The sequence below is a fragment of the Colias philodice genome, chromosome 16, assembly GCF_061535455.1.
Source record: "Colias philodice isolate Cphi_HAF_F1 chromosome 16, ilColPhil1 Martin Lab GWU primary, whole genome shotgun sequence".
NCBI lineage: Eukaryota > Metazoa > Arthropoda > Insecta > Lepidoptera > Pieridae > Colias > Colias philodice.
This window is the reverse complement of record NC_143101.1, coordinates 9,788,408-9,809,994: the sequence shown is the minus strand read 5'-3', so window position 1 is coordinate 9,809,994 and position 21,587 is coordinate 9,788,408. Positions and strand designations below refer to the sequence as shown.

General features: G+C 33.3%; 1 protein-coding gene, 2 long non-coding RNA genes and 1 other non-coding gene across 5 annotated transcripts in view; 3 read left to right on the top strand and 1 right to left on the bottom strand.

Moving 5' to 3' along the window:
* The first annotated feature begins 1,031 nt into the window (after positions 1–1,031).
* LOC149481935 (melanization protease 1-like) lies at positions 1,032–5,938 on the top strand. Its single transcript, XM_089705092.1, has 7 exons — positions 1,032–1,173; positions 2,550–2,686; positions 3,474–3,696; positions 4,053–4,210; positions 4,670–4,775; positions 5,311–5,470; positions 5,543–5,938. The coding sequence occupies exons 1-7, from the start codon at positions 1,107–1,109 to the stop codon at positions 5,754–5,756; spliced, it is 1,065 nt and encodes a 354-aa protein (XP_089561218.1). The 5' UTR covers positions 1,032–1,106; the 3' UTR covers positions 5,757–5,938.
* A 338-nt stretch (positions 5,939–6,276) lies between these two features.
* Positions 6,277–21,587, top strand: part of LOC149481923 (uncharacterized) — a 172,156-nt gene continuing 156,845 nt past the window's right edge. Inside the window, exon 1 of one of the 2 annotated variants that reach the window (XR_016316831.1) lies at positions 6,277–6,980. This is a non-coding gene — a long non-coding RNA (uncharacterized LOC149481923). Of the gene's footprint in view, positions 6,981–20,270; positions 20,296–21,587 lie in introns of those variants that run through there. The other variant, XR_016316832.1, reaches the window with a different exon arrangement.
* On the bottom strand, positions 9,335–9,879 carry LOC149481934 (uncharacterized). Its single transcript, XR_016316843.1, has 2 exons — positions 9,794–9,879; positions 9,335–9,696 (listed from the first exon to the last, which is right to left on the bottom strand). It is a non-coding gene; the product is annotated as an uncharacterized LOC149481934 (long non-coding RNA).
* Positions 19,492–19,608, top strand: LOC149481933 (U5 spliceosomal RNA). The gene has a single exon (XR_016316875.1). It is a non-coding gene; the product is annotated as a U5 spliceosomal RNA (small nuclear RNA).

Sequence of the window (21,587 nt, the reverse complement as noted above, 5' to 3'; positions counted from 1 at the left end):
TATTTCAGGATTACTTAAATAAGATTCAATTTTACATTATGTTACCGACAATCTATAATTCGATATTCTAGAATATAAGACCTAGGTTATATATCATAATAAGACTATAATTAGTCTATCGTTTGTTTATTTTGCCTAGCTATATAATACCAAATGCCCAGCCGTCAATGCATGTAAAAGACAACAAAAGGTACTTTGGGGACACATACTTTACGTTCACTTTCAAATCTATTTAACTTACTTTAATTTACTTAAGCAGCATTTGTATCTATTATTATTTCCCCCTTTATTGCTTTATTTGTATTGTTCTGTGTTTTGTTATTATTTTTGTCAGTTGTTGTGTGTGTTATTGATTGTAAATAAATGTGTGTCTATGTCTATGTCTATGTCTAACTCATTGCCGTAGCACAGAATACATAATAGTAGCTAAACGCTACAGAACGGACACTCTCCGCCTCCCGCCAAAATTAAACTTACCTCACCCCCGCGCGATCAGACATAAAATGGGCCATATTTTTCTGCAAGGTTGATACGCAACGAAGATTGACAACATTAATCAAATTGACTTAAAGTAATTTTATTATTTTTGATTTGTGATTATCGTTTTTCGTAGAAAATGGTTAGATATTGTGCTGTTTACGGATGTATTTCATCAGAAAAACGCGAATTTTTTTTTACGCTAGTCACAAATGTGCCAACCATAAAGCGTTAACACACACATTTGCAGTCTATACAGTGTGACTGTCAAAACGATCATTTTGTATGGAGTGTCCGGGGTGTGGCCGTAGTATTAGATGTTCTATAGTCTAGATCTTGGTCTAGATACTATACTCACTAGGCATTGTATAGATTACCTAGGAAACAGACGTAATGAACTATAATATTACGATACGATACGATATTTTACATTGCCTAGGTATTGAAGAGAATCACTTTAATAAATTAATTATGTGTACAGTTTTCCTGTAAACATTGTAGTTATAAGAAGAGTGGGGTGTGATAACAGTTATATTATATAAATTGCTTAATAAGCAGCACTCATTTACAAGAGGAGGTTGCATACTCCATTTCAACAGTTTTATTCTCATTCCTAAATATATCACGTGATGTTCTACAAAATAATAATTTTCATCGTTACTGTGCAGCAAATTTTAAAAGATGTGTCAGGCATTAGTAAGTATTATAATATTATATATATAGTTACACTATGAAATTATCATAAAAATTTATTTAAATTCAAGTCAAGATCTGATGAAAGCATTATTTTCTGATTATTATTAATTGCAACACATACTAATTAATATATCTTATAAAGTGCAACTAGTTTTGTTTGTTTATTTTTTTTTTTATTGAATGGGTTAAAAGTACTGGACCGACTTTAATGATTGCTTCACTAACAGAGTGCTACTTTATTAGGAAGTAACATATTTAATTTTGTTTTTATCCTGGGACAGTCGGGACGAGCGGAATAATAATTTAATATTAAATTACTCTTAAATTTAATGACTAAAAATACAATTTATTATGTTCAAATATTGTCATATGTGGCTCCGCTCCTATTGGTCTGAGCGTGATGATATATAGCCTAAAGCCTTCCTATCTAGGAAGATTTTAGGCTATATAATATCATCACGCTTTCGGTGTTAGATAGCCCATTCATCTGAATGGGCTATCCTAACACCGAAAGAATTTTTCAAATCGGACCAACAGTTCCTGAGATTTGCGCGTTCAAACAAACAAACAAACTCTTCAGCTTTATAATATTAGTATAGATTATAAATACCTAATACTTATTTTCCCTAATTTATATTATCTACTACCTAGTATGGGATACAATTAATTATGAATCATTAAAGGTACCTACACATTGGTTGGACATATATGTATATATCGCACTCGTTCCAGTAGATATTATTATTATTTATTTTATTAAAAAGGTACTAATTATTGTTGTTGATATATAATATATTCCGTTTTAGAGCTCAATTACATTCCTTCATATAACACTAGGCTGTTCGCCCCGGCGCGACTCTGCTCCAGTTGTAATTTTTTATTTTTATTTTAGGGTTAATAGTATCCTATGTCCTTCTCCTGGTTCAAAGCTACCTCCGCACCAAATCTCTTTTCGGCAAAATCAGTTGAGCCGTTCTTGAGTTATAAATAGAATAACTAACACGACTTTCGGGGTTTGACTATTACATATTATGTAAGCAAAGCTCGGGCACTCGTAGGTTGGACTGGTCAAACCTCAGGTCTGGCATAATGACTTTGTCAAAGCCCAAATAAATGTAATATTTCGGCCTTTTATGCGCGTGCGATGCCTATGCTGCGTTCGCCAACGCCCGTGACTTCAGTCAAAGGGTGATATTAAAATGTATTTCGAGGATTTCCCGATGGCTCATGCCAAACCTAAGATAAACCAGTCCTTCCGCGAAGAGATTGTGTTTCGGGATTTAACTATAACACATAATATACCTACTTATAATTTGTAACAGAATTTTAGCTATTCTGAATTTGCCTACATGATAATGATGATAATCATGTTGCAGGGGACTGCAGTGACTGTAAAGACATCACCAAGTGTCCACCCGCCTTTTTTCTGGCTAGATACAAAAGAGATGCTGAATCCCGGAAGATTATTACGAACGCTTTCTGCGGCTACAATCCAGCTGAAGAACAGTACCAGGTGAAAACAATACCTACTTACATTATTATTATGATATACCTGCCTCATCATTAGAAGTCCAAACATATTAGTTATTTTACATTTAAATATATGATTAAGCACTAACAAATATAGTCTGAGTAACTGAGGAATAAAGTAGTCCTCTACTGGCAAGAAATTTTTTAATAAATTTTATTATTATCACCAAATATCCCTGAAACCAAGAAGCCAGAGATATCTCTTCGGTCACTGGCCAGGTCAGTCTTCTGTATTTTTGCAATATGAGAATGATAGCATTTCATTTTCACTTATAATACCACAAGAGCTTCAAAATTATCGGGTATTTTCCGATAGGTTCGTTGCAAACAAATGAAGGAGTCAAGTATTTAGTCAAGGTTAAAAAATCACGAGCGCGAAGCGCGAGTGATTTTTCCTGAAAAACTTGACGACTTTATTTGTTTGCAGGGAACCTTGAGGGAAATGCCAGATAATTTTGAAGCTCGTGTGGTATTCGGGAGATTATTTTTCCGTCCCAAATGTCGGCCAATAATTTCACAATTGAATTGAACCTGTCAGTTTGACGTCAACGACCAGAGAAAATTTTCAAAAAATTATCAGTATAATACCATGTAGGTTGTACCACGTGACGTCGAATGGTGCAATTCTATTGGTCGATATTTGGGTCGGAAAAATAATCACGCATATTCTGTTAATTTTGAAAGTGAACATGTAACTGATTTAACTATAATGTTTAGGTATAGCAGGAATTTCATGATGAACTGTTTATCAATAGATCATTTCTTTACAGGTCTGCTGTTCCGATTTTGGCACAATTGAAAACTCAATTGTCAAGTCTGGTATAGAACCTCAGGACACACAAAATAAAATCATTGATAAAAAGTCGTTGTTACCAGAATTATGCGGTGATATTATAAACGGCGACCGAATTGTTGGAGGCAGCGTCGCACGCCTCAATGAATTACCTTGGATGGCCCTTCTTGCTTATTTTGAAAAAAGCACAACATCGAATTGTTAGATTTTATTATATTATATTAGTGCTCTTTTTTATTTTCCTTCATAATATAATATAAATCTCGTGTCACAAGGTTTGTCCTCAATGGACTCCTAAACCACTTAACCGATTTTAATAAAGTTCGCACACCATGTGCAGTTCGATCCAACTTGAGAGATTGGATAGTTTAAACATGTAGGTACCACGGGCGAAGCCGGGGCGGACCGCTAGTTAATTATAGACGGCTACGTATTTTATTTTAAACGTTTGTTTAAATATTAAAGGATAATAATTTAGCTAATATTCAGAAAGTAAGTAGATGCATATGCCTAGTACCTCAATACATTTTATATATTAACGCTTATATTGATTCAGATACGGGTTTTGAATGCGGTGGCAGTGTAATAAACTCCAGGTATATTCTGACTGCCGCTCACTGTATTAACAACAGACTGATTGGTGTGCGTCTCGGAGAATATAATATAAGTTCCCTGAGAAGAAGTTATCAGAATACGTGCGAGACTCATATACAGGTAAGAATTAGAAAAAAAACTGAAAGGTCTCAAACTCAAACTCAAACATTTATTCATTTAATTAGACTTCTTATAGAAGCACTTTTGAAACGTCATTACATATTTTAAAATTTACCACCGATTCGGAAAGCAGTATCTACGGAGAAGAACCGGCAAGAAACTCCATAGTTGCTCTTTTAAATCATGTCAGTTTTACAATTTTACAAAATACATATGTAACATCATAATATACATATTATAATAACATGCCAAAGAACTGTCCTGTGGTTTTTTCGCGACAACCCTCCATGGGTTTTTATCGTCCATAACATCCAATCAAATGTAATGTCTCAGGCATTGTGGTAGCACCTGCCATAAGATATGAGGTGACGCGTCCGCATTGTGGCCTCCGTGCATTAAAAAAGAGCTACTTGCATGAAGTGATTTAATAATAACTAATCTAATCCTGTATTTTTTTAGGACGTTTACGTTGAAAAAACAATTGTACACGAGAAATGGAACAGAGCACGGAAAACTAATGATATTGCTTTGATACGTGTAGACGAAGAAATCGACCTATCGTCTTGTAAGTATTTTCCCCCAATTTTGATCGATGAATTCTGCTGCCTTACAATTTATCAGCTAAGTTTATCAGTTAAAATCTCGGTGTTCATTTCTGAACATCGCTTATCCAGAATTAACTTTTAAACCAATCACTAAAGCCGTAAAATGTTTTGAACTTCTATTAGGTCAGCTGCGAAAAATAAAAGCCCTGGTCTGCAATCGCAGATTCTATGCATATCTCGAGTACATTGCAAATTTTCACTAAAGCGTATTTTTCAAGTTTTTTAAGAAAAAGAAATAATAATGGAATAAACACTCACTCAACTCTCACTATAAACATAATTAAAAAAAAAGTATAATCTTAAGTATTATAGTTGATTACGGAGCTACGGAGTTTCTTGCCGGTACTTCTCCGTAGAAACTGCTTCCCGAATTGGTGCTAAATGGTAAAACTATGTTATGACGATTCAAAAGTGCTTCTAGAAGAAGTTTAGACTTCTAAAAATTGAATAAATAAATGTTTGTGTTTGAGTTTGATTATATTTTCTCTCACTCAGCTAATGTTCGACCCATCTGTCTACCAATATATCCAAATCTACAAACCAAAAATTTGATTGGTGAGCGAGCTACCGTGAGTGGATGGCCAACATTTGAAGCAAAACAATCTTCTGCTGTCTTATTGAAAGTACCTATCGTATCCTGCAAGGAAGGATATAGGTATGTTTGTTTACCTTTACACATTATGGTATTTGTAAAAATGATATTTAATGCACATGGTATTATTAACAGTAAACACATCTGCGCTGGTGAAAAGTACAAAGATAGCTGCAAAGGAGGCTCAGGGGGACCACTAGTTTTAGAAGAGAGCTATGGCGATTCAATTAGTATGGTTCAATTCGGTATATTATCCTATGGACCCCGAATATGCGGCGGACCCACTGATGTAAAATACACCGATGTTAGACAATACGTTGACTGGATTCTCGAAAAAATAGAACCGTGATTAATTAGGGAACGTTAACGTGATGCAAACTGAATAAAAACTATTGATTTTCATACAGATATCAAATTGTAGTATATCTCATCAAAGGCACACTTAAAGAAATTTATATCGACACAGATAATAAGAAAGATACTAAAAGTTTCACAAAATGATTCTACGTATTATTAAAATATTTTTAATTATTTGTTTGTTTTATTTTCGACCTAATCCAGATGGTGATTCTACCAACATCTATAATTAATAAATTAAACCAATTTCAAAACCCTTATTGCTACCTACTAGGTAATTAAGTAATATAAATATTATTAGTACTACCCAGTTAGTAGTTACCAGTACCCACTCATAAGTTAAGGATTTCCATTATCCTCCTCACTGCATCATCAAGTCAGCTCAATAGTACCTGCAGATACCATATGTATACAAAAATTTAACTCCATCTGACATGAACTCTATATTTGATTCAGAAACTCCATATTTAGTTGATTTCCTAATTTATCGAAAACTAGCGACCCGCCCCGGCTTCGCACGGGTGCAATGCTGATACTAAATACACTACAGAAAAACTGCGAACGTTGTATATAAAAACATAGCGGCCCGCTCCGGCTTCGCACGGATATATAAAATATATAGCCGGGCGGCCGGCCGGTACCGCCGCAAACGCTACGTCCCGCAATTTTTAAATCTGTAATATCTTCGAAAATATTCACTTAAATCATACGGTGTAAAGGGCCATATAGATCTATATTAAATGAACAATGTATTCAAGGTATTTAATTGGTTAAGGATTAATGCTGTATTGGTTAAAATCGCATCGAAAATTAGCCATTGTTTGTCGTAAAAAGTAAATGACAAAAAAAAATTATTGTGGGTTATCCATAAGAGATAGACATATACCATCGCGGACTTTTCTGTAGACCTTTTCAATGTGTATAATACTTAGTACATTATTTTGATAAAACTCGTAGGGTTCAGCCTGCGTTTGCAATGTAAGCGGAAAAAATGTAATTTTTTACGACATCACATTAGAAACCTCAAAAATAACAGTACTTCTCCACTATTTAATGGATGTTATTATACATATAAACCTTCCTCTTGAATCACTCTATCTATTAAAAAAAACCGCATTAAAATCCGTTGCGTAGTTTCAAAGATTTAAGCGTACAAAGGGACATAGGGACATAGGGACATAGGGACAGAGAAAGCGACTTTGTTTTATACTATGTAGTGATAATACAATGACTAGATTTCTCATTTCAACACCTGCGTCCTGCAGAACTAAACTATATACATATTTGGAAACGTACATCGAATAAGCCAGACATTGTTATCTAAATTTCAGTTTTTTTCACATCGAGGTTTAAAATAAATACATTAAAAGTAGAATTACATAGCTATACCAAAATACATTCCAAGATCGTCCTGCCCCGCAAAATTTCCAGTGTAGAATTAATATGACAGCGGTATGTAGCGTCATAATAGAGCGCCTCCTTAGTTCAGTGTTTAACGAGTCAGCGTAGAACCGAGGGCTCTTGGGTTCGATTCCCGGTAGAGACCGAGAAAAATATGTCTTGGTCTGACAGGATACAGGCTGATCTCTACTTGTCCCTAAAGAAAAATTTATCAGTGAAACGGATGATCAACTAACTACACTGGAAATATCACTGCTATATGCATTGTAATGTGTAACCCTTTTTTTTTTGACGTGACAACGTCTTATAATTCGATAGAGCCGGCTGCACGCACGAAAAAACATGACTCATACGGCGTTACCTCGCTCTGAGGCGTTCCATTTAGGCTTGAAGTGCAAGCGAGAGCGCGGAACGAGCGACAAAGAAGCACAATCGGACGTTGTCACGTTCAACTATCGTCAGTAAACCGACTTTACAGACAACCAATTTTTTTTTTAAGTGGGGAAATCTTGCATAGATACCCACGGCTTCTGGGGAAAGGGCCGTGGGTTATGTCGGATTCCTACCGACCAAAACCCCACTGTATTCCGTCAAGCCGCATCAACGACGGGTATAGGTAGAATTCGTTTCTACTCGAGAAGTAAATTACGTGCACCAAGAGACTTCTGCATCAAAGACGTGTCTCGGAGGATGTAATGTGGAATGGGAGTGGTGTGGTTGTGGGGACCCATGGACCATGACCCTTCAACCGCTCCGATGAACAATCGCATTTTAAAAATACATAGAACAAAGTTACTGCAAATTTTATTAGAATAAGGCTTCCAAAACAGGCATTCGCCTTGAACAGGAGAACCTGGAGTGCCAGGAACACCCATTTTTTCGTAAAAGAGGAGACCTACTTGTACCTAGTAAAAAAAATATTTGAATTTTTCTGCCTAAGTTTATTATCTGGATTCTTACTTGGTTACATCTACTATCTTTCAGTGGAAGTCCTATCAAAATCGGTCCAGCCGTACCAGATAAAAAGGGCAAAGTTTGAAAAAAGCGTGTGTGCCGAGCACACGTGTCAGAAGTAAAACTTCTTTGGCAACATGCAAAGATCGTCGTAGAAGAATCGTCGCCTTACTCCATGACGTGACGGTATAGCCATGACGCTTTCTTGAAATTTTACTCTCAACGCGCCTAAAGAAGTTTCCTTATATTATTATTACGCAAATTAAATCATTTCGACCTTCGACGAAGCCTTCTTCCATTATACTGAAATTAAAACTAAACTAAAGTCTACGGGTGACAAATCAACATCGAGCTATGCTGCGCTGTACTGCGCTGTGCTGTGTTTGGTCAACTCGCTCGTCTAATATTTTAATGAGGATACAAACAAACCATGCTGTGCTGCGCTGTGTGAGGCTACGCTCTCTTTAAAAACGCAGCAGTCTCGAGCGAGGCGCGCTACCCGCCATGCTGAGCCGCGCTGTGCCGAACTGTGCTATGTTTTTATGGAGCTCTGCCATGCTGCGCTGTGTCGAGCTTATCACTACATAGTATAAAACAAAGTCGCTTTCTCTGTCCCTATGTCCCTTTGTACGCTTAAATCTTTGAAACTACGCAACAGATTTTGATGCAGTTTTTTTTAGAGTTCCGTACCTCAAAAGGAAAAAACGGAACCCTTATAGGATCACTTTGTTGTCCGTCTGTCCGTCCGTCCGTCTGTCAAGACCCTTAAATTTATACTTGAAATTTATATCAATTACTCAGGTCTACTGTCCCTTGAAGCTGTGAAAAAATCAAACTTCTAAGCCAACGCAATCAAAAGATACCTACAGCCGTTTATGCCGCAAATTTTCAACACTTGCAAGGGAATCAAAACCTACAAGGTGCTTCCCGTGAACTCAGAATCTTGAAATTTGGTACGAAGCAACGTCTTATAGCATAGATAAAGGAAAAATTACGAGAACCATAAATTTTTAGTTACATCACATAATATATATATATATATATTTTTTTTTTAATTTTAAACTTATTTGTACGGAACCCTCGGTGCGCGAGTCCGACTCGCACTTGGCCGGTTATTTATTAATAGATAGAGTGATTCAAGAGGAAGGTTTATATATTGTATAATAACATCCATTAAATAGTGGAGAAGTACTGTTATTTTTGAGGTCTCTAATGTGATGTCGTAAAAAATTACATTTATTTGAGACGATGTAATAAAAGATTCACTTTAAAAACAGAACTTCTTTTTCAAAACAAAATAAACTTCTAAGTAATAATAATAAACATATCAAAGCACATATTTATCTATGTTTGGCTTAGTTTTGAGCCTTGTCTGTCCATCTTTTCCCAAGTAAAAATCACGGGAACTTCAGATATCTCTTCATTGTCATCGTCTTGCTCGGTGTCGTATGACTTTTCTTGTACCTCCACGTTGTCTTCCACCTCACTGTCATTTTCGTCTTCATAGCAGAACCAGAACTTGTTTCTTCCAGCAACAATCTGATTTGATCATCGTTAATTTTGACATGAAGTATGGCCTAAAAAATTGGTCAAAATGTAATTTAGAGCAACATTCATACATATATTTTACTATACATACTTCACAAAGTATTCAAAGTCTATATTAATACTTACACAAAAACTTGCACCCATACTCGCGTCGGTCTCATGGACCGATTGGCGCCAAATGCTATGACACGTCCACGTGAACTTCTACCGACCACGCGACCTGCACTAAAATGAAGTTAGCCCCAAATCCGGAAACTAGCAAGGAACTCGACTTCACAGGATTTACCTGCATAAAAATAATTACGAAAATGTGTTTCGTCGGTCTCACAGACCAACGCGCGAGTATAGGAAGGTTAAAAAACGTAGCTTAAGAAACACAGCACAGCACAGCGCAGTACAGCGCAGCATCGTTTAATTGTTAAAAAAACGTAGCTTAAGAAACACAGCACAGCACAGCGCAGTACAGCGCAGCATAGCTCGATGTTGATTTGTCACCCTAAACACTCATAAATAAAGAATAAATAAATGTGAATATGTAAAATTATAAATTATTTTTAACTGTATGAGCAATATTTTTATAACAATTTTCTTTTATATTACGTTTAATAACAGTTTTGAATAAAGAAATCATACAATCGAAGTAATCTGCCCTAGCAGGCCCTAGCGCTAGCGCGAGTGACTGTGATGACGTCAGAGGCGCATCGAATCCACAGATGTTTCGTGCAAAAATATGTAAACTTCAATAATCTATATCTCAGTCATTTATTGATGGATTTCAAAATTTTTTTCGGCCATTGATTAGTTTTAATCTATATTTTAACACTATTATGGTGAATATAATATTTTCTATTTTTATAAACTTTTCCATTTTTACCTACTTACAAAATTAATGTCATTGAAAAAAAAAGACGTGTGGCACTCGGGGACTGCCGCGGTAAAGCTATTGCATGCTATGCCTTCAAGCCACACCTCCGCGCCCGTCGGAGTGGGGAGCGTGAGGTTTTTCGTTACTAAATTTCTGGATTCGGTCCCCGCGCTCAAGGCCCGCGATAGAAGCTATGCAATAGCTTAATAACAAATCTCCAGTTACCTTTTTTAGAATAAGAAGTATTGTTATTTAAAGCTATCCTTCCGCAAACCAAACCTATTTACATTAAACCATAGGATTGATGGATGCGAAATGAAATGCCAAATTAGCGGAACATTTCCGTAAATACTAATAACTAATAAGCAATACGATGAGCGGAAACTAGAACTCATCAAATAATACGCTTAATCTGCTGACCGTGGCTCATTAATAACTAAAGCACAGTCATGGTGGATGGTCCAAGGGATAGGAGGAGGCGATTTATTAATAATTGAAGCTCTACTCAATTTTATTTATTCGTCAGAATGTATATAATAGAATAGTATATGTACTTAATAACATATTAGTGCGAAAATACTAAATATGATTACATTCTAACCGCAAGTAATTTTAAAAATAATCAAAATAAAGATTCAACTTGTATACTTGTTAGTATAAGATCGATCGATAATTATATGGTACAAGCAAATCGCCAATTTCCTTGGCTTAATATATTTTTTTTGCTCCAAAAAATAAAGTAGGGCTCGCTCTACACAATTTCTATTCCTTTGTAATTGTCTATTACTAATCGCTACCACCTCTCCCTTGGCACACTAAATCCATGACTCAGAAAATACACACGAAAAGCCCTTTACTAAAATGTGGTGCAACAAAACACGGTCAATATTTGCACACTTGTTCGTCGAATGCATTGTACTAGCGATGCTTAATTAGGGTAGATGCACTTTTATCAATTCCGCGTTATTTCTTTGTTCCTTTATGGTGATTATGCATTATATATGATTCATGGTGTCATTGTAGCATTTTATTTAGGTCGATTAATGTTTGCACACAGTTTGCTGATAATGTAGGTGTTTTGCAAAAAAACAATTAAAAACGAATCACCTCCACAATATTTTTTTTCTGAAAATATATATCCTTTGTTCTGAATATTTTAATTGTTTTAAATATCAACATCGTCATCACACGGAGCCAGTAAAATTCTTATTAAAGGTGTTCATCAAATTATTCCATCAATGATTATTATTATAAAAAAATAAATAAATTGCACACCTAACGGGTAACACACTTAATACATAAAACAATAAATTCACAACAAAGAATATACGTTTGACCTCGATTCTTTTAACCGCTCAAACTAACCGTGAAATTGAAGATTTCCAAAGAAACAATTTGTATGAACATTTTAATTTCCCTTAAACCTTAACCTGATTTAACTAAATTATAGGAATCCGACTGTAATTATTTAATCTTTTTCCGTGAATTTTCAATTTTAACAAAGACTCCGTGTTTTGACTTACCAAATCTTGGTGACGATTGTTTTGGACATCACGTATCGGAAAGTAAGAAATTGGAAAGTAGCATTTCTTGAGGTACTCTTTAATTATATTTTAATCAAGTTAAAAGGAAAAATTAGAATCATCTTTGTCGATGACGAAATCCAGATATAATTTGGCATATTATTATTCTTTAAGTATTTACAATTACTAAACATAATATATTACAACTACAAATGAAGAAAAATAGTTTATAGAAATGCAGAAACTAGAAAGATATAACTTAATTTAATAGATATAAGATATTAAATAATTCTTATAACAGGTGCACCGCAAGAAACAAAATTTACACTTCCTTTCGTAGTTTATATGTATTTATTTTGTATAAATTACCTTAAATTACGCCGTCTAGTACTGAATCGATAGTTTACTTTTTATAGTGAAAAGCTAACATAAAACAAATGTGAAAAACTTTTACTTGTACATCGGACTGTAAAAAACTCACGGGTAAATATTCCGACTTTCCTTATATGTAGTACCTATTATATGAAAATTTTATTCATGAAAAATAATTGAATATCAAATTCAATTATTTATTACAGGCACTAGGAATTCCTAATTAGAATTATTTCCACCATAATAAATAATAACATAGTAAACCGTACCTACATTTTAAGATTCACACAACTAAATTGCACGCCTCATAAGCGAAGCGTTGAGGTGGGTACTACCATGGACTAATAGAATCTAATAGAGTCTATGGTACTACTGTCACTTCGCGCAAAACATCTGATTTTTCAAACTTAAAATGTCTTTATGTATCATACATTGCACTTGTAAGATAATACATACACACACATATTAAGAAAAAACACTATTTTTAACGTTCATGATATTTTTGATGTCATTTTTGTTATTTAAACTAGTTAAAAAACAGTTTAAAAAAGTTCTGTCTTGGACGTCCGTGTGTCTGTATGTGCGGATCCTTTTTCTTGTTAACACGATAGCGACCGAAATACTTTACTAATCGAGTCTTTTTTTTTCTCTTACGCTTGAGTATGCTCAGGAATAGAACCCTTTCATTTTTCAGGGTCTGATTCGATGTGGTTTAATTGTTATTAAATAAACAAAAATAATAATTAATAAATATTTATTAAAAAAAAATTATGAGGCGTGCACTTTTGGATTTTCCAAATTATTCAAGTTTACTTTAAAATAAACCAAATCAGTTAAAAACTACAAGATATCTTTCAACGAATACAAAAAAGCGTTCAGAAAATATCACTTCCAATGAAAACATAAAAACGTTTAAGAATGTGCCAAAAATGTTAACATAATTTGGACAAAATTTAATAAATTAAAAGTGTCCGCGGAACGGAGATGTGAGCTGGCCATTCATCAGCTTGTAACACATATACAGATCAAAGACATTGTTTATGGGAATTTCGAAGACAGACAGAGATTGAATAATTTATTTATTTATAGAAGAATTTCAAACAAAAGATACTAATCACATTTTGTACAACTTACATAACTTATGCAAATACACGTACATGGTTCCATTAATATTAGAAAATTAAAACTAATACAATTTGAAATTTTTACTAAAATTATATGTATATTAATTATCCACAATACTACACGTGAAGTAGACAAATATTTTTGTAATAAAAAAATGTCATGTCTCGGCGATTGAGTGAACGATTACAAAAAAAATAAGCTTACTTACTGAAACTGAAACTTCTGTAATAACCCAATTTTTAATTCTTATACGTAATATTCTATTCCTAGTAACATTGAGAACTGAACATTTTTGTTGCCACAGCATCTTCCAATCAGAATAATTGAATTACATGTTTAGATTAAACAGTGTGATGAATTTTATATTAACAGTATGCAAAAGAACTTCTTCGAAATTCCCTTTCCACGGGAGCGGTGTTAATTTTTCTGAAGTCTCAATTCAGAGTTATGACGTCGACTCGTTTGTTATTTTTGAAAGAAAGACATGCACTTATTTGTGTTTTGCAATATTAATGGACGCATCTTTTTAAACATTCGAATTGTTTGTTGTGAATAAATGAGATTATTTAAAGAATTCTAATATAATCATATCACATAATATGTACAAATGTGTATTACACGTAAAACTACTGAATTAATTTACATTCAGACCGGGATTGACACTGCATAAAACTCTATGTTACTTGGAAAAGATACAGGCATATTCTAATGCTAAAAAAATATTCAAATCAGGCGAGTTGTTCTTCAGTTAAATTATAAATCGTAGGTAACAATGTAATAATCTAAATAACCTAAACCTATATTACTGTAAAGTTTCATCCCAATCCGTTCAATAACTTATTCGTGAAAGAGTAGCAAACATCCAAGCATTAACAACCTTAAAGTAGTTATTAATAAATAATAATAGTTTAATAAAACTAAAAAAACACGCTTTTTACAGAAAACCGAACTAAAAAACAGAAAATTTTATCAAATTAGTGTATTGTCATCGGTCCTCAATAAATCTACAAAGTTTGAACGAAATCTGGCCGTTTAAAGTGGGTCAAAATCGCGCCCAAAGAAGTCGGTTACAAACATACAAACATACAGGTGAAGCTAATATAAAGCGTGTAATAAAAAGTATATTATTTTAAAACTTTAAAGTATCTCCGATTGGTATATCTTTAATAAATCCTCAAAAATGTTTAGGTATACTATTACGATCTTAATAATTACAAGTTAACCCTATAAAGCTTAACTGAATATTAAACTACGTTCAATCCCCCAGTTTTACGTACTTAAAATAACGTTTAATATCCATTGCTAGTTCCCTTTCTGTGGCTTTACTCGCCACTATACAGAGATAAGAGGATTATAATATTATTGAACTCGAAAGCGCAATGTAAATTGTTTAACAGACATTTTCTTTGGTTGTAATCTGTCTGCGTTTTAATGAATTTTACATGAATATTTTATGTCGATTAAAATGTGAGAATGATTTAAGATATTTATACTGGTTATGAATATGTAAGTAATTTAATAATCTATAATGCTGTCTGTCCATTCTTCTATTAAATTGGGTTTTAAATTTGTTAAAAATAGTTCAAATGAGTAAAATCTCAATCTTAAATATAAAACAATCCAGTTATTTAATGAGCATATCATGACATTAACATAAGTACAATATCAACAGACATACACACAAAAACAAGAGCATCTATCTAGCGCAGTTGGTTATAAAGTTCCCCAATAAAAAAAATAAACAGAAATTTCTAATTATTATCAATCGTATTTTCAGTATTAAATAGCTTACGATCTTATAGCATCGTAAATATCGTAATATATATCAAAACGTTTACTTCAACTATGCATGTTTAAGGTTTTTCAATTTATCACTCGCTGTATCACGTCTAGCAGATTAATTACCATATAATTATAGAATACACGAAAGCACAATCCGCACCCAACAATTTTCGAATTTCATAAAAAACATCATAAAATATTCAACATTTATATCATGCATTTGCTAATTGCTTGAGCCAAGGTGTGACAAGTCATGCAAGTAATGCCCTTACATTTTACATCGTTTGTTTACAAAAAATAATAATCTAGGGTAGATTTTATGTTACGTTACATTCAGAATTATGTGGAAGAATATTGCTGTAATTTTAAGCGCCTGTCTGTAAATTATAGCAAACGTTGTTATACAGTTTTGCTAATTTTTATCAAAAGTATAGTGATATTTTGCTGTTTAGTTTCATATTCGTTCTTTTATACTGGAAGTATTATTGGCCAACCCAGCTTCAATTAAATACTGTACATTCTTGTTCTTAAACTTCTTCCTTGGTCTAGGTATTGCATCTTTGATTGTAGACGTTAGGTTTGATGCTACTTTGCCAAATTAAATAGATGGCTTTTCTTACAATATATACCTAAGAACGTAACGGGATTTCCTGAAAAACTTTATACTTACTTCAAGCGTACAGTTAATTAATAAAATCTATACTAAAAGCAACAATTCCGTTGATACGTGGAAGTTTTCTACAGAAATAACATTCGTTAAAGGGATAGATATTGAACGTACCGTCAGCAAATATACGTCTTGCCATTGGCTACTCTGCCGCGTGGATTTGTCAGTGTACCAGCACGGTACCGTGGTACGGTTGGCAAATAAATGTAAAATTAACAGAAAGATCTAATTAAATAAAAAGCTTAACAAACTTCACCTTAATACTTAAGTAACATAGATTTAAATATTTATGAAATATCTCTAATGTATTTACCTTTAAAAATCCATCTTATGGTTGTTTTTGTATAATACTATAGATTTGAAGAATAACAAGACGTATACTGCTGAATTTTAAATATGTACTTTAAATTAAATAACGACAAGATATACATTGCCTAAGAACCGCAATTAATTGTGAATGAATATGATTATAACTAACAGCTTTTATTACATCACGAAAGACCGGTAACGTAGAGACAACTAAAAATAAATACTTCATCAAGTAATCACGGGCACAAAGCTCCAATGTATCAAAATAATACTTTTTTTTTATCCTATTGCCGTTGCTGACGGTACCAAAAGCTCGCTCGGTTGCCAGATCCCCTTTCGGGCAGGAAATTGAGTGAATGTTTTCCAATTTAATCGCATCTGTGTTGATACTTTACGGTACTATGTAGACTCGAGTACGTGAATCGAATCTGAATGTACTAGAACTTTTTATTATTTTAATTTTAAATAAATATTGGAGTGTGAGTATTGTGGTGAATTAGCTTAGTGAAATTTTGGTTGGAGGAATTATCAAATGTGGGTAATGGGATGTGTTATGCATATTGCATATTTCGTATTGTAAATCATTCGTAGCAAGAGCCGCTAAATGATTAACGAAGTTAATACAAGAAGGTTCTATGTTCCACCGTCTGATGCATTCGTCTTGTTTAGATTTGTTTCCGTTCCTGAAAAAAGAAAAAAGATAAATGAACATCATTAAAATAATAGACCGGGAGATATTGACACAAAATTTCGAGTCATTTGTAACAGGATTGCGGTTCTACAGGGTTCTTAGTACGCAATGACAAAAAGAAAAATGATGGTGTGAACGCTGGTACCGGCGGCTTAGTCGCGTGGGCGTTAGTCGAACTCGTCGGAAAATAGCGAAAGTCAAACGATTACGACGAACGACAAAAATGAAAATTCAAATATATGTTCAATTTTCTATAAAAGTTTCCATCCCTTGTTTCATCCGTTTCGAGGATAATTTTCACTAAAAAAAGATTGATCTATATTTGCTCAGTGGTTCTGACGTGTAAACATAAAACATAGATCCATTTATGCATTTAATACCCAAGTTTAGATATAAGTACGCGATTCATACACTTAAGTTATTCAAGTTCTAAGCAAAGTAAGCAGACACGCGATTATCCAATGCTTACCAACTTCAGCAAGTGCAGTTTTCTTGAATTATTGTTCTAACTACAGTCGCAACATTTGCATTATGTTTACGAGGTGTACGTGGAGATCATATGGAGCTGTCAATACCACCATTTTTATATTTATTTTGCTTATTAAGACAAATATTTAGATTATAATATGGTCCAAAACAAGCTGTACTAAGTAGTATTTACGATATACTTTGATTAATAAAACACTTTACATAAGTATTGAAAACTAAAGATCACCTACTGATTAACCTAAAGATGAATAACCTATAATAATAATAATAAATAACCCAAACAACACATTTATTATGTTCGTCAATACAATTTCCCCTAAAATGTTGTTATTTAGATCACCGTGCTTTTTGTGATCGACAGACAACGTAAACAAGTTAAAGTTATTATAGTTAATCGTAATCTTCTCAACCTATTTCAACGTTATTTCAAAATTTTGATTTTACACCGGTATTATTTAATAACAGCTCTATATAAATCCTCACATGATCCACAAACACTTGTTATAACTATAAATGCATTATTTGTCTATTTCTAACAAATTAGCAGCGGCCATCTTAAATTATTCATACAAATATAATACAACTTCCATTTCCTTCGTACATTATTGTAGTATTTTTAAAAGTACAATTATAATATGATTTATGCAAAAAATAAAAAAGGTACAGCTAAAAAACATGATTTAGAGTTTAATGAAATAAAATATTAGTTCGTCACGTAGATTACCAATGCACCAGCCCCCCTAGTCAAGTGGCTTTCTGTTCAATAGAATAGACTACGAATGTATGAGATTGACGTAAGCTGTAGCTATACGTTTATCTACAGCCTACGTCAATCTCATACATTCGTAGTCTATTCTATTGAACGCTACGCTAACAGAAAGCCACTTGACTAGGGGGGCTGTTCACTTAAAATCTTGATAAAACTATCGATATATTACTATCACATTAACATCGTATCTAGACAAAACGACCTCTTTTTCGCTGTCGGTTATAAAGGCTTTTTTATCTCAATTTTCACTCAACGTCGTTTCATATTAGCGGCTAGGCAATTAACTCTTTCTCGACGGACATAATTAGCTCTCAGTAATTTAGCTGGACCCTAGTTTTTTATTAATTTTCACATAATTATGAGAACGATGTCCGAGACGTTTTATTTTCGAGTGCTTTTTAAATTCGTTTTAGTTTTGTTATCTTTCCATATTTTACACGAGTAGATAATATTATAATAATTAATGACTTCTTACGAGAGAAGATAACAATTATTAATAACGTTTATTATTATTTTGTGATTCCAATAACAAAGTAAAAGAAATTACATATATAATATACGAAATTCTTCCTCAAGAAAAACTATCCATTTAAAAATCCTATCAAAATCCGTTGCGCATTTTTTAAAGCGTACCTACATAGAGACAGACAGCGACAGCGACTTTGTTTTATACTGTGAACTAATATCTACGAACCGATTTATATATACTGCTTAATTTCATTACATAGAATAAAGATATTTTGTTAATGTTATTTAAAACTAATATGTAAAAATAATATAAACTGAAAATTTAAAACAACATGAGCAAGTTCATAAATCGAGTCTATATTATGATTTAATAGGAGTTAGCACCTTCCCGCTACATTTTTATATTTTCCTATATCTTTAGTACAGTCGGAGGGAAAATTTTCGTACTTTTGTCCTTATGTATTTTTATATTTATGCAAAATAAAAACCCAAAATTGAGCTAGAAGTCCATATTTTTTTCTAATATTTAAAATTAATTATAATAGTACTGTATTTAATTACACAATGTAATTACATTATAAATTAGATACTTATATTAAATTCTATGCTAGACCTAATTCATGCTATACCAGTTGCAGACATATATTTTTTTATTTAGTTCCACATCTATAACTAGATGGCGCTGTTGATATTTAATCGTTTCTAAATCGCGCTATTGATATTGTTTCTTAAATGCAGAAATACTCCCCTATACAAGTTATACGTTACTCTGGTTTCCCTTCAAAACGTATAAATCTTTCGCCTTTTACTAAAGATTTCCGTGGAGGGGAACACTCAAATGAGTCTAACTCAATTTTTGATGCTCAACTTTTAGTTGAGCTTATAAATAAACAGTACAGTAACTACATTCATATAATTTTATTTATATGTAAAATGTAAAACTAGTTATGTATTAACTATTACGTATAATTTATAGACTATTATTCTACACAATGTATTATATTATACTGTAACTTCTATACATTTTGGTAAGGCCTATGTAATCTTTGTACTAATTATATTGTAACTAAACTAGGTATTAGCGATAGTTACTATTTTATTGTGCTAGCAGTACCTAGTATATAAAAGGTATATTCACAATTTAACTTGCGCGCTCACCAGTACATCTGCATATATTTATCATATCTCTCTCGGCCACACATTACGTGTATAATATTACGATAACTAACGTCCAGAACACAATCTGAGATCCGATCTGAATATTTCGGTACTCTCGCGTGATTTATACGGGGAAAGTTGATATTGGAATTATGTGGCCATTTTTAAACAATAATTTTCTCTATAACGTAGCGTATTGCCTAGGAAAGTGACTAAAAATGTAGCGCACATTTGTAAATTATTAAGAACTAGCTATGCGGCATAGAAAACTTGACAAATTATATTCTAAAGCCTTCCTGAAGAACCACTCTATTTATTTTAAAATGCCTATCAAAACTGCTTCGTAATTTTAAAGATCTATGCGTACAGACACACACACGGCGGAAAGCGACTTTGTTTTATACTATGTAGTGATTAGACAGCACAGAATACTTAGATTGTTTCTAACAGTTTTATTCTTATTCTATAAAGTGATAAATTTAATAAAAAAAGACGTGTGGCACTCGGGGACTGCCGCGGTAAAGCTATTGCATAGCATGCCTTCAAGCCACACCTCCGAGCCCGTCGGAGTGGGGAGCGTGAGGTTTTTTCGTTACGGAATTTCTCGGTTCGGTCCCCGCGCTCAAGGCCCGCGATAGAAGCTATGCAATAGCTTAAAAACAGTTCTTAGTATAGAAGTTTGAAGAGTTTGAGTTAGAAGCGTTTAAGAATTGAATTGGTAGAGAGGAGTGTACAGGTGTGCAGCTGTTGAGATAAATAAATATTATCTTAATTTCACCCTAGGTTAGAAAATAATTTATTTATATAAATAATTATACAAACAAGAAATCTATCATTAACAAAATCTCGCAAACGACTCTCCATTTATATCTTAGCAATTATTTATTAGAATAAACCCTCTTTTTGTTTTAATTTAAGAAATAAACTATTATACAAGCGGAGCAATAAAAAGTTACACGTTTACATTAAAAGTTAGCGCAGTCAACGTTGGAAAATTGAAGATCTTTTAAATAAATAAAAATGGAGGCTTCACCGGAAATTGGATAGCTCCCGATCACAAGAGCCTTCTGCTATCAGCCTTTGACGATTTCGAATGGGGACGAATTCATTTTTGGATACCTTAGTCACAAATATACGTGAAGGGGCAAGTTATTATGAGTTTTCTTCAAGTTAAAAATAAGTTTTTATAATATATTTTACTAGCTGTCCGCCCCGGCTTCGCCCGTGGTACATATTTCACAATAAAAGATAGCCTATTTCTTTCTCAGGGTCTAAAGATTGTCTGTGCCAAATTTCATCAAAATCGGTTGAGAGGTTTAAGCGGAACGTAGCAAACAGACAGACAGAGTTACTTCCGCATTTATAATATTAGTAGGGATATTGTAACCAGCGACTGTTTAGTTAGTGCGTTAATTTCTGCGTATTTCAACATGTACATATACGTAATAATTTATACAAACTAAACTATACTAATATTATAAAGCTGAAGAGTTTGTTTGTTTGCTTTATTGCAAAAAAAATTCGCTTGAACGCGTTAATCTCCTGAGATTCAGCAACCACGAGTCCGATTTGAATAATTAGTTCATTAATTATTATCGAGGACGGCTATAGGCTATACCATCACGCTAAGATCAATAGGAGCGAAACAAGGTGAGTAAAACCGCGGGGCTCACGTAGTAATATATTATAATATATATACTAT

Coding starts and splice junctions, on each gene's coding strand:
- LOC149481935 (XM_089705092.1), top strand. CDS start 1,107: ATGTTCTACAAAATAATAATTTTCATCGTTACTGTGCAGCAAATTTTA. Junction 3,697..4,052: donor AAAAAGCACAACATCGAATT/GTTAGATTTTAT, acceptor ATATTGATTCAG/ATACGGGTTTTGAATGCGGT. Junction 4,211..4,669: donor CGTGCGAGACTCATATACAG/GTAAGAATTAGA, acceptor GTATTTTTTTAG/GACGTTTACGTTGAAAAAAC.